A 13,564-nucleotide genomic window follows, 5' to 3' on the forward strand; every position below is an offset into this window, starting at 1 on the left:
GGGTAGCGCATGTTTTCAGGTTACTCCCGATAAATTGATCACTCACTGAAGCATCCAGACCATTTTCCTTATTACAATAGAAACGTGTCCATGTGGGATCTGGGCTTCCTTTGGCCACAGGTCCTGCTGCTTTGGCTGACCTCCAGACATCTGGCACACATCCACTGCACCGGGCCAGCAGTGCTGCTTGAGCCTGCTGGCACTGACACCCTGGTGACGCAAGACGACTGAACTCCAGGCAGGCAGGAGCAGGATGGCTGCTCCATGAGATGTGCACAGAGGTGTTTCTGTCATCACAGATGTTTTCTTCTTTATTGCTCAGAAACGAGCCTGCAGCCTGAGCCAGGGTCCAGCACGGCTCACCCCTGATGCAGGAGGAGCCCAGGAGGAGGCCAAAGCCCAGCAAAGCCCTTTGCCTGCTGCCATGCACAAGCCTCCGTGCCCAAAGCTGCAGCCACACGCTACAGAGCCTGGAAGTCTCTGACAGCAAAGGCTGTGATGCTCTGCCCTGGCTTCGGAGGAGGTTGGTCCCCAGCTGGAATTGGGGCTGTTCCCAATGGCACAGCCCGAGAGGAGGCAGCCATGGGACTGGCAGAGCTGCCCATGGCCACACTGCACATGGGCACCCTCCACCCTCTGATGCTGTGCGATGCCACTCAGGTGGCAACAACCGGGTTTGTTTTCAGGAATACTGAGCCGATGAATAACAAAAATAGGAACCTGAGGAACAGGTCCCAGCGACCCGGATCCCAGGAGCAATCCCAGGACTGAACTTTCAGTTGCCCTGAGTCATCCACCCCATTCCTCCCCTGGCCACGCAAACCGGAGCCACCAGGCACACAGCCCACTGCGAGCTCAGCCCTTCCCAGGGCTGCCATGGCCGCTGCTCAACACTCAGACTGGTTAGGAAGCGGAAAAGCAGCTGGGCAGCAATGAGGTTGGAGAAGCACCGTCATAGCCATGAGGGTCTGGAAATACCAGGCAGAGCATCGTTGCTCCATCAACCCAGGGAAAACAACCACTGCCATGTGCAAAGGAGGTTGCATAACGTGAAGGAAAGAGAAGGCAGATAAACAGCAACAGCTATTTCTGATAACGAAAGAAACCCCACACTGCAGCCCCCCCATCCCCAAAGAATCCTCACCATGGCCCTGACTACTCCACACTTCCCAATACATGACAGTTGCATGAGGCAACTTGAGCAGAGCACAGGAACCGCCACCAGCTAATCTGCCTCAAGCCAGCAGCAAGGCAGGCACCAAGAGATAAGAAGAAATGACCTAAAAGCTCTCTGACTCCATGCTGTGCCTTGCAGGAGCAGTCATTCAGGTGGGAAAGCCCCACTGCTGCCCATCTCCACCAATCCCACTGCCACGCATGGGATGCCTCCATGGGAGGATCCCGCAGAGACACAGGGCATCAAACGGGGACCCAGGAAGAGGTAGCCTTAACGCATGATGCCTGACTCAATAGGCTCCTTGCCAGAGAAACCACAGCACACTTCTGTCCTTTTGTGCTTCAAATACAGCCTGAAGGAGACCACAGTGACCAGGACATCCAGAGAGGCCACATGGGCAGAAAGATGCTCAGGCAGCAATGGGAGCCAGGCCTCAGGCAAAGCAGCTTCTTAACCTGAAGCAGACCTGTGTGTTGCTCACATTAGAGATTGCTCCTTTGCTTGTCTTTAACGGGGAAAAGGACACGTGGGGAACCTGTGCAGGATGGTCATGGATTGAAGGGACAGTGCGAGAACAGGGCCTTGTGGTATGAGGGGCTATGAGGGTGCTGAGGCGCTGGCACAGGGTGCCCCGAGAAGCTGTGGCTGCCCCATCCCTGGCAGTGCTCAAGGCCAGGTTGGACACAGGGGCTTGGAGCAAGCTGCTCCAGGGGAAGGGGTCCCTGCCCGTGGCAGGGGTTGGAGCAGGAGGAGCTTTAAGGTCCCTTCCAACCCAACCCAACCCATTCTGTGATGCTGTGATTCTGTGATGTTGCATGTGGACCATCCCCTTGACGCTAGAGCCAGCTCAGTGTGCTGGTTCACAGTGTGCGGACCACAGACACCATATGGAAACCTGGAAAACTCCAAGGTGGAAAGGAAGGAAGCCCCAAGGGAGCACCAGTGAGCCCGTGCATGCTGGTAGCCCAGCCTGTGGCCAGTAGGACAGGGTCAGTGCCCTGGTTTCCCTGGCTGTGCTGTGCTGGGGAGGGTGACAGCACAGGGGACACGTGCAGCAGAGGCAGGAGCTGGTGACGTGCGTGACCCTGCGCCACGTCAGAGGCAGTGCAGGCAAACCGGTCTGGCAGCTGCCTGCCCCTGCTGCCCGGAGCAGCACCCTCGGGGCCAGGCTCAGGCTGTGCATCCATGGCTGGGTACTGCTCACCCCAAAGCAGGGCCGGCTTTCTGTGGCCAGAGCCCACACGGGAGGTCCCTGCGGGGGGGCCAAGTGGGATGTGTGGGCAGAGTGGGGACAGGATCTGTGTGCCTGGGGGTCAGGAACCAACCCAGCTGAACTGGGCTTGGCTCTGCCTCAGGACTAGAAGCCTTTTAGCCCTTTGAGGTCAAAGTGCAGCCAACGCCTGCCATGGCACAGGTCTGAGCCCGGAGCGGCTGCACTGGCACAAGGCAAAGCTGCAGGGCAAGGAGCCAGGATTCTGAGCAGGACCTTGCCAGGTCCCACATCAGCTCCGTCTGCATCAGCAAGGAGAGGCCAGACCCCAAGGTCCCTCCTCCCCAGCCCCACAAGGACATCCCGGGGGGCACACGGCTGTGCCAGGCTCATCTCCATCCCGGAGATGGAGAACACAGCACAGTGCGGAGCAGGGAGCAGCCAGCACAAGGGGTGCGAGGCAGAGGAAAGCAAACAAGAGAAAGCAATTGAGGAAGCTTGTGTCTCAGCCAAAGTCCAAAGCAGGAGGCGCTTGCAAAGGACACTGGAAAAATTCCAGTGATGTTATCTGCCCCCACAGAGCAAGATTAGCCCAGAGGAGGAAAAAGGCCATTAGAAGAAGTTGTTTACAAGCCGGACAAGCCAGCTCAGTGGTTGGAACACACTAGCCCTGGGGTCAGCTGCTGGCCTGGCTGCCACTTGGGAGGAAGCACCAAACCCCTCCATGCCCTGCTCTGGTCTCCATCACCTTTGCAGTGTGTAGTGGTCCAGGCAGGTGAGTCGCTGTAGGTGCACACAGGGAGCCATGCATCCCCAGGCACGTGTGCAGTGAGCTCGCACGCAAGGCACACGCGCCTTGGCAGCTCCCAGTGAGCTGAGCGGAGGCACAGCCTGCCCTTCCTCTGCTCCTGAGTCACACAGGTTAATGGCAAACACAGTGGAAGGTGTCCCTGCCCGTGGCAGGGGTTGGAACTGGGTTAGCTTTAAGGTCCCTTCAACCCAAACCAGGCTGGGATTCATTGGCTCTATCACCTCACAACAACCCAGGGTCCCCAGGGCAGTTATACACGGTGACAAGAAGCTTAATATTTAATTTAACTTCTACATCTTGGCTGTTGGTGTATTTATTTAAAGACAAACGGGAGAAACTCCGTTGGAATTTGCTCCTGGTTCAGTGTTTACAGCACTATGGCCTCTGCAGAGCGGGTGAGCTGCAAACCCTCCCCACTGCCGCCTTCCTTCTTCACATACCCAAAATGTAGAATCACAGAATCACAGAATGGTTTGGGCTCGAAAGGACCTTAAGATCACGCAGTTCCACCCCCCTGCCATGGGCAGGGACACCTCACACTAGACCATGTCACCCAAGGCTCTGTCCAAACTCACCTTGATCACTGCCAGGGTCAAGGGATGGAGCGTTTACCAGGACTACATTCACCACCATGTAGGTACCATCTCCACATGATGAGGGGCAGATGAGGTGAGGACACAAGGTTTATGGAGGAAAGGCGGATGGGAGATGGCTGCTGCCAGGTTATGACTGCCTTGATGTTTTATAGCTGATCCTCCTGTTCGCTGAGTGCCTTTGACATTCTCCACCCTTGATGGGGTAAAATGCCTTAGTGATTCACATCTGGACTCCTCCAGCCCAAGATCTTCCCAAAGATCTCCATTGCTGCAAAGCCAACAGCGTGCAGGAGGAGCAGCTCACCTGATGCTGGGGAAACAATACTTCAGGAATCCTCTGTAATACAGCCGAGAGCTCCAAGGAGTTTCAGCTGGGGTGAAGGTGATTTATGCACACTGCTGCCCTGCATCTGTCCATGGCCAGACCCAGATACAGCAACGCCAGGCACTCGTACCTGCTTTGAAACCTGCAGGAGCTCTGCAGGGCCAAGCATTGACACAGTTGGGCGCCCGGTACTCTTTGGGTTCCTCAGATCCTTCAATCTACACCCAAAGCTCACATTATTACTCCAATCGTCCTGCAGTCTCTGTGCAAAGATAGGTCCCACAGCAGCGGGTGGGTTGTACACTGAAATGCATAGCGAGAGTCGCTTGGGCAGAGGGAATCCCCCCAGAAACCCTCTACCCACTCTCCATTCATCAGCACATCCTATGTCCTGCAAACCTTTTGATACAAATGGTCTTTTTTGCTTCCCTCCCCTCAAAACTGAGATCTTGGGCTGTAGATCAGCAACTGGAATTAGCAAGAACCAGTTCTGACATAAGCAAAGCACTGCGAGATCAAGTGTTCATGTCTCTGCCTGTGCCACCTCTCTGGGAGCTTTGGGGACCTGATGTTATCACGGTAATGCCACAGGAGCTGTGCCTGATGATCAGGGGTCAAACACGAGGAGGTAACATCTTACATAAATAAAGGGATAGGTGACACAGCGTCGCTGTGCATCAGGCTGCAAGCACCCTCCTAAGAGGGAAAAGGGAAGGTCTGCAACACGCTGGGGGTCAGATTCCTGAGCTAATGCCCACCCACATGGATACCTTAACCTGGACACACACACACAGAGGAGGTGATTCCACATCCCCAGTCATGCAGAGCCAAACCGGTGCCACTGGAGCAGCAGTGTGATTAATTCCCAGCCTGGGTAATCCACCCCGGATAACTCGGGGCTGATGACACCTGCACAGCCAGATCGGGCTGTCCCACGTCAGGAAGCCGTGAATGACACACTGCTGGAGGTGGTTTGTGTGGTGACCAACTGACAGCCCCAGGGCTGGGGCTGATACCCAGGCAGTTTATCTGCTTCCCCAGAAAGGCCAGTCTGTCCAGGGCCGGTGGCAGATGGCAGCGCATGGGGACGTGGAGGAGGGCCTGCAGCTCGAGTCACTGTGCCTTGTAAGTACGGATGCAGTGGCTTGAGTCCTTCACGCTTGAGACCTCAGCACAAGGAACCACGGCTTGTTCTGGGCCAAAAAGACCAGTGAGAGAGATGCTACCAGGATCTTTAGCTGGGCAGAATGAAATGCAGCAAAGTCTATGCTGGTCCCTGTAAAGTAAGATACTGCTTCAAGAGCAGTCCTCATGACACAGAGCACAAGAAGGTGGCAAACAGGGAGGCTGTGGATCTGTGGAGGCTTCCCTCCACTGCGATGCCCCTTCCTACCTGCTACTCCTGTCCAAGAACCCCTGCCCAGGACCTGCTCTACACACCACACCTCCAGGTGGGAGAGGTTTTTATGGCTGGATGCACCTGCAAAGATGAGGGCAGACACTCCCCTTGTGCTTGTTTCTCACCTGGGTGTGCATCTGCATGTGCACTCTCAGGCAGGTCTATGGGAGCGGGTGTTTGTTAGCACTAGAAAACACATTCGTCAAAAATCTCTGGAGTCAAACCCCAGTCGTGATGTAATTCCATTAAACAACCAACCGCTCCATCAGCTGAGGCTCCACAACCCCTGAAACTCATCCCAGGCACCCCAGGCCCAATCCTTACCCCAAGGCACATAAGTGGGGTAATGAACAGGGATGACCCGAGTTTCCTGCAGCCCAGTATCCCTGCAGGAATCGTGGTGCCCACACCACACTGAGGGATCCACGCTGGGGACACCATCCCTTGTTTCAGCCACCTCCATGTCCCTTGCCCATGTTGATGCTGATATGGAAAAGCAGGACGGTGCACGCACCATCTGTGGGCATGGTGACCCCAGGCAGCATGGCTGGACCATGAGGAGCAGGTTCAGGAGCAGAGTTTGGACTTGGGGGGATGCTCACCCTCAGCAGGGTATCAGTGGGAAATTGGGGGTGCTGGGCCCTGGATGCTGTCTGATGCTTTCCTCCCCAGCCTGCCCGAGGTGTCTGCACCTCAGATCCCACAGGGAGCACCCAAACCCAGCGCTCTGATTGTGGGGATTTGCCATCACCATAGAATCACCTGTGTTGGAAAAAACCTTTAAGATCATCAAGTCCAACTGTTCCCCAGCACTGCCAAGGCCACCACTAACCCATGGCACTGAGGGCCTCGATTACAGAGTGTGTGAACACCTGCAGGGCCGGTGCCTGCAGCCCTGCCCTGGGCAGCCTGTTCCAATGCCTGAGCACCCTCGGGGGAAGGAATTGTTCATAATCTCCAGTCTAAACCTCCCCTGGAGTAGCTTGAGGCCGGTTCCTCTTGTCCTGTCATTTGTTCCTTGGGAGCAGAGACCCCCTCCTGGCTCCATCCTTTCAGGCAGTTGTAGACAGCAATAAAGACTTAGCCCTCCAGACTGAACACCCTCAGACTTGGTCTCTGGTGCCCTTCGTGCTGGAGGCAACCGGTCCCTCTCGACATGGGCTCTGTTGGGACAACAGAGCGCGGCTCTGAGAGCCCGGCCGCCGCCGCTGAGCCGCGGCGGAGCCATCGAACCGCCCCGTCGGGGCTGGGCAGCCCCGCTCCGCTCTCCAATGGCTGGCGGGGGCCGGGCCCGCCCCTGCCGCGGCTCTATAAGTGCCGGCTCCGCGACGCCGCGCACGCAGCGAGCGGAGCCGAGTTCCAGGCTGAGCTTCGCTGCTGCCGCTGGAGTTGCTGCCCGCCGGAGCCCCGGATCGGTGCGTACCCGAGCGGGCACAGCCCGGCTCCTCGGGGCGGTGCGGGGCCGCGGTGCGCGGCGCTTTGTCCGCGGGCGGACAGAAAACAGCAGCGGCTGCCGGGGAGGGTGCGGAGCGGCGCCTTCCCCCCGGGGCGGCGGTGGGGCGTTCTCCGGGATCCTCGTTCGGAGCCGGCTCGGACGGGAGCGGGACGCGGTGGTGGGCGCCGGAGCCTTGCCCTGAGCCGTGTGTCGCCTTGCAGGGGCCTGGAGCCATGGCTGAGCACATGATGATGTCCATGAGCCACGGTGGCAGCGGGCTGCAGAGTTACCGCATGGGGGTGAGCGGGCTGCAGGGACCCCCGCAGCATGGGCAGCATGTGCTGAGGACGCTGCCTGCCGCCGGTCAGATGATGCCTTACGGAGGGGCCACCATGGATGGTGCGATGAGGCCAAGACCCAACCTCAACGGACAGATGAGCCATCACCAGATGCAGAGTGCGATGATGTTCAATGGCCCCAGCCAGCAGCAGCAGCAATACATGGGGCCGGTGGGCACCCAGCAGCTGATGGCCAGCATGCACCTACAAAAACTCAACACCCAGTACCAGGGTCACCCCCTGGGTATGAGCAATGGGCCCATGGGAGCTGGTGCCCAGCAGTACAGAGTGGGGCCAAGCCAGCACCCAGGCATGCAGCACATGCCCTCCCCAGCGCTGACCTTGAACGTTATGGACACCGATCTCATAGATGAGGAGGTCTTGACATCCCTTGTCCTGGAACTGGGGTTGGACCGGATTCAGGAGCTGCCAGAGCTATTCTTGGGACAGAACGAGTTCGACTTCATTTCAGACTTTGTTAGCAAACAGCAACCCAGTGCCATCAGCTGCTGAGGGGCTTTGAGCTCCTCCTTGTGTCTTGGTGGTTTTGAGTTTGTTTCTAACTTCCTTCTCCACCTGCCATCCTCCTCCCTTCCCCTGCCTTGCCCTGCCCTGGATTCCTGACCTCCCCAAAGAGACAATCATCGGACACTGGCTTGCAATGGATTGCTTGGTTTTTTCCCTTCTGTGTGGTTTTCCTGTGTGGGAGTTCCTGGGGAGGGAGAGTGCACCCCAAACGGAGCAGATCAAGAGCTCTTGCTGCAGAGCTGCCTCCAAACGGCATTAACAGGATTTCTGGCTTAAGGAGAAATAATGGACTTACGACTTTCCACACCTCTGCTTTGGGCGCAGGCAGCGATGGGCAGCCCTGCCGGGAGCTGGATTTGCTCAAGGATTCTGCGGTGCCAGTGAAGTTAAAGGATCCCCTGAGAGAGGATTGTCTCCCCGGTGCATGGTTTGAACCAGTTTACCCTTGCAAACAAGGCGGGGGGGGGGTTAGATATTTGTTGGGACTTTTTACTGGGACAGTAAACAGGTCTTCAGTCCCGTGTGTCCAGCTCGGAAAAGGGGCACTTCCCCTGCAGCAGGCTTTTCTCTACCTGGCTGAGCAGAATAAAGGATGCCTTGGGGAAGGGTGTGCATACGTGCCTAAATGTTCATCTCTGGAACTTCAGCTCTCTGACCTGTACAGCCAATCGACTGTAAAATATACCAAGCGTTTGAGGTTGATTCAGGCATAAAGGTTTAAAGCTGCAGTCTGGCTCCACTTTTTTCCACCTCTGAAACCAAATAAAAAGACCACGAAGCTGTATATTCCAGTTCTAATTTATTTGTTTTTTCCCCCTATGATTATTTATTTGCGAAGGGCTCCTTTTTGTTATTTGGCTTTGGGACTGCTAGGAAGGATGCATGGAGAGTACTGCAGCTTTAAGATGCTGGCTTCCAAAAGCAAGCAAGCAAGCAAAGCCTGGGATAGTTTTCAAGCTGCTCTGCAGAAAGTCACTTCCCTTCGAGAGCTTTGTGCTGGACGCACAGGACTGAGAACCCAACACCTTTCCGAACGTGATAAAGATGACTCGGTTTCTCCTTCCCGCACTCGGGAGAGGGTCAATGGAAAGAAGCCGGTGGGGTTTTGTTTCCTCCGCGCTCTCCGGTTTCCAGGCTCCGGTTAACGCCGGGTTGCTGCTGCCCCCTGCCGCTGTCAGCTCCTCTGCCAGCCGCCCCTCGACCCAGCGCGATTGTACAGCCCGGTTTGCAAATAAAAGCTGACCCATCCGCGCTGTGCGTTCGTGTGGTGCTGTCCCTGGGGCTGAGCCCGCACCCGAGCTGCCGGGGTTCTGTTTCCAGCCCTCGCAGTGTGGCCGGGAGGATGAGGGGCTGCTCCTCTGTACTCAGGGTGAGATCCTAGGGGGAAGATGCTGCTCTGGTGCAGCCCTGCTGCTGCCTGACCCGAGGTGCTCAAATGAGGGGTGATCCTCATGCTCTTTCCAGACCAAGCGCAGCTCTGCCAGGAGCTCTCTGATGCAGTTTTCTGTACCACAAGGGCTCTAAAATCAGGACATCCTTTGCTCTACTCTTCCAGAGCGTAGCTTGTTCTTTTTAAAGGTTCCCAGCCAGTCCTTCTGCAAAGTTCACTTGTCCTTCTCCTGCCTTGGCAGCAATGGGGGTGTGGATGCTGGTACTGGAGTGGCTGGATCACTTAGACCACACTTTGGGTTGCCTGTCTGTGTCCCTGACCTTGTTCTTTGCCCTACTCAAGAGCATTTGTTAAAGTCCTGTTCTTTTGGTGGTGATGCCTGGGCAATCTGGTAAAAAAGTCAACGGCAAGGCTTGTGTTGCAGGTGGGAGAGCCTTGCTTGGGATGTGAGCCCTATGGTGATAGGCTGGTTGAGACCTAGAAGAGCTTTCCTGTCTCTGTGCACCTGCAGAATTGCAGAGGGCTCGGTCAGCAGATTGTGGGTAAGGAGCAAAGAGCCTGCAACTGGATTTATTCTTTAGAGTAAAAGTAGCTGAATCCCAGAACAAAGCAGCATGTCCCAGTGCTGCAGTGTGATGGGAAAAGGGGTGGTTGGTTGAAGCTGCAGCAAGGGAGCTGCTGTGGATCCAGAGGTGTGAAGTGACTGAGGGGGGTTACCTTTTCATTTCCTCAAAAGACACTGTTAATCGTGGTCAGTCTCTATGATTTCCTAGGCCAAAGCCACTTCTGATTTCTGCTGCAGGCCTCTTGAGCTCTGCTTTTCCCATCTAGCTCTCTCTGACCTCTCCATCCAGCAACAGGCGGGAGGGCAGCAGGGTGATGCTCCAGAGCACTGGTATCTTGACAGGCACTGCAGAGCAGTTTGGGAGCTTTGAGGACACAAGTGAACCCCTTATGTCCACTTATGCCTCCTCACTGGAGAGTTTGCCTTTACAGACAGCTGCTGGGAAGCATCTCTCCTGTGAGATACCCTTCTTGGGATAGAAGGAGGGTTCGCCAACCCCGCTGCCTGGGGATAGCTGGGCAGAACCACCCTGTTCCCTCACCTAGGCTGGATCCTCTGCTATATTCCAAGTGGATTTTGTAGTTATTCTTGTGCAAACCGGATCTTGGGGCAGCCTCTGGGAGGACGGGAGTGTGAAAGTACAGAAAGACAATACATTGCTCTCCATCCCTGTCTTTGACCACACATGCTCTCAAAGTTTGCTGATAGCGCTCAGTGATTCAGAGCAGCAAAGATGAAAGCCCAATGCAGGGAGCTGGTGAAGGATCTGCTAATATATGGGCAGCATGAAGAGTCTGTAAACACATAAAGATTGTGCCTGTCTTAGGAGGCTTCAAGAGCAACAGAGTTAAGGGCTGGAAGGGTGGCTAAGCATGCACTATCATGCATGTTTGCCTTGTGTTTGTGTTCTGGTAAAGGCATCTACTAAGGACAACGCTGGGGGCAGGATGTGATAGTGTCTGTCAGGTCTTTTGGTTTGACCCAGGACACCTCATGCCACAGGATGTTGTAGGTGCTGAGACACATGGCCTCAAAGAGCAGACAGATGAAAGATATGGGGAAAAAAGCCCACCCTGATGAAAAGATCCTGTTTCTGAGGAAGTCTTTGATCCAGGAAGGCTTTGAGCCACAGATCAGTGATGGAGAGCGACTGAACCTGGGAAGGACCATGGCACATGTGCCAGCATCCTCTGCCCTAGGCACGGCTGTCAGCCACAGGTAGAAGCAGTGCTCTGCATACCAGGAACCTGTGGTGTGACCAGCCTAGAGGTGACCCATGAGCACTTGCCCCCAGTCTTGCTGCCCATTGAAGCTAAAGGGATTAACCTCAAGTGAGAACTGCCAGGGAAGGACAAGGCAAAAGCCCACCTAGCCCTACCTGCCCTCTGGGACTGGGTTGTCAGGGAGGATTGATGGTCCTCAGGATGCTCCTTCACAGCTTTCAGAAAGGAGTGGTCCAAGGAGTTCTGAGCCACAGGTTATGTCTTTACTATGCTAAATACCCTGCTGTGGATGTACCCACCCTAGATCTGCAATCACTTGTTAATTCATAGGTACGTTTTACTCCAGCAACACTTTCTGCCAACGAAATCCACAGGGCAGTTGTGAAGATGTAACCAAGCTCTTCATAAGAAGCTTAAGCTCTGTAAGCTCCTCTTCATTTTAAACCCACCACCCACTCACTGTGTTGGGTGTCCCAATTCCCAATCATTTCTTGGTCACCTTCTCCATTTTATAGCCCCAGTGATGTTCACTCCTGAGTGCCTCCCCATTCAAGGATCACTTTGTATTGTAGATTGTTTTGAGCACTTGTTTCTGCCCTCTCTCTAGTTGTATGGGATGAGGGAGGGAACAGCACTGGTTTAAGCCATAGATGTGTCATGGGTTTCTCCAATGCTATAATTAGATCTGGTTGTTCTGTATTTCCAACATTCATCACAGAACCACAGAACGACCTAGGCTGGAAGGGACCTCTGGAGGTCACTCAGTCTGCTCCAGGCAGGGCTGCACTCAAAGGCAGGGCAGCTGCTCAGGGCCTAGGCCAGGCAAACATGGAAATCATATTTCTTAAGGATCTGAAGGATTTCTTAAGGATTTCTTAAGGATTTCTTAAGGATTTCTTAAGGATCTTAAGGTCCTTTCCAACCCTAACTATTCTATGATTCTATAAATCTTCAGAGACTGGAATTTCTCAGGACACTTAAAAGCTGAGGGTCACTTCTGGGGCATCATTTATGGCACATTACAACACTCCTGGTTTTCAGATGCTGGTTACACTCTGCCGTTAGGTTGCTTCATAATTGCTCCACCAAGGTATGGACCAAGTCCTGCTTTTCCTGTTTCAACTGTAAATACAAATGACAGTTGATTGCAGGGCACTGTAGTGAGTTGAGAAAAGCTTGGACAAGGCAGTCAGCTCCTGCTGCCAGTTGTATGTGAAGCTCAGCAGCACTCTCAGTGTGCAGGGCGCTGTGCTGCATCCTGCAGCCTCCGGATGGAAGATTGTTTCCTTTCCAGACCTGCCAGGAATACCACTGAGTTCACGTTTTCAGGGAATTCTGCAAGTTCAGCCTGCTACAAGAGTACACGACGTGCTCGTGACCACTGGAATGCCACAGGGGTGAAGGGACCTCAGTTTTCTGATCTTCTCCCATTCTTGGCTCTGACCCACGTGTCCATCCTCGCTAGTACAGCTGTGCTTGGTGTGTGGAGCCACACTGATATCTGGCTCTCTGTTCATGGATGGAGAGCTGCATAGTCTGCCCCATCCTCTCCCAGCTTGTGCTGCTGGATGGTAGCATAATCCTTGATTTCCTGACACTTCAAGGATGCTGGAGAGGGACTCTTCGTTGGGGATTGTATCGATAGGACAAGGGGTGATGGGTTCAAACTGAAACAGGGGAAGTTCAGATTGGATATAAGGGAAACAGTCTGCACATCTCTACCTTTTTCCAACACCAAGACGTCATAAGGGGACAGGGAGGTTTTCTTTCACTCTGTCAGTTTAGGTCAAACCCCTGTGTATTGCTTTGTATTGCACATGGACTTCTGTGCTGGGCTACTAAGAGCCACAACCAAAAGCCACCCCATCACTGGGAAAATCTGGGTAAGGCTGTGGTGCTGCATTGTGAGCAGTGCCAAGAGCAAACCTTGTTTGCAAAGGGACACAGCTGGGCCAGGGAAGGAGCTGTGCTTTTAATAATTAAACCTAGTCCTACCTTCCCTGGAGTTCTGGTGGGGTTCAAAAGAGGATCCCATTGTCCCTGAAGGAAGAGGAGCACAGCACTGTCCACAGAGCCACAGGCCTGCTGTGGAAAGACAAGGCAGAGATGCCAGCATCCCTCAGCAGTTAAATTGGGTAAAATCCTAAGAAAGGCATCTCATGGAGATGAGATTTGAAGGTGCCCATTTCTCTTCTTTGCCATGGAAGGAGAGCTAGCTCAGGTTTGGAGACTGTGTTTTAGACATCTTGGAGCAGACAAATCATAGAATCAGATCCTAGAATGGTTTGGGTTGGAAGGGACCTTAAGATGACCTAGTTCCAGATCCCACCTCCAGTGTGTGCATAGAGGGATTACTGAACTGTTGAGCAGTTTGGAAAGATGCGACTCAACCTGCTGCTTTCTGCCTGCACACCACAAGCATCATCCCCTCCGGACAAGCACAGCTGCTTCATGCATTAAAACCACGACTGCCACAAGGGACTGATTTCTCCTGCAAAGCCTTTGCAAGGAGGCAGGGCTGTGAACAGCACTGACTGCACAGCCAAAGCGTTCCGAGCTGAATTAGA

At 54.4% G+C, this 13,564-nt stretch overlaps 1 protein-coding gene across 1 annotated transcript; it reads left to right on the forward strand.

Annotated features, from left to right (window-relative positions):
- The first annotated feature begins 6,862 nt into the window (after nucleotides 1-6,862).
- On the forward strand, nucleotides 6,863-9,067 carry LOC136023458 (cbp/p300-interacting transactivator 3). The gene is made up of 2 exons (XM_065697902.1): nucleotides 6,863-6,933; nucleotides 7,175-9,067. Exon 2 carries the CDS (start codon nucleotides 7,187-7,189, stop codon nucleotides 7,802-7,804), a length of 618 nt encoding a protein of 205 aa, XP_065553974.1. The 5' UTR covers nucleotides 6,863-6,933; nucleotides 7,175-7,186; the 3' UTR covers nucleotides 7,805-9,067.
- The last annotated feature ends 4,497 nt before the right edge of the window (nucleotides 9,068-13,564 follow it).

Source organism: Lathamus discolor, chromosome 18, assembly GCF_037157495.1.
Source record: "Lathamus discolor isolate bLatDis1 chromosome 18, bLatDis1.hap1, whole genome shotgun sequence".
Lineage (NCBI taxonomy): Eukaryota > Metazoa > Chordata > Aves > Psittaciformes > Psittacidae > Lathamus > Lathamus discolor.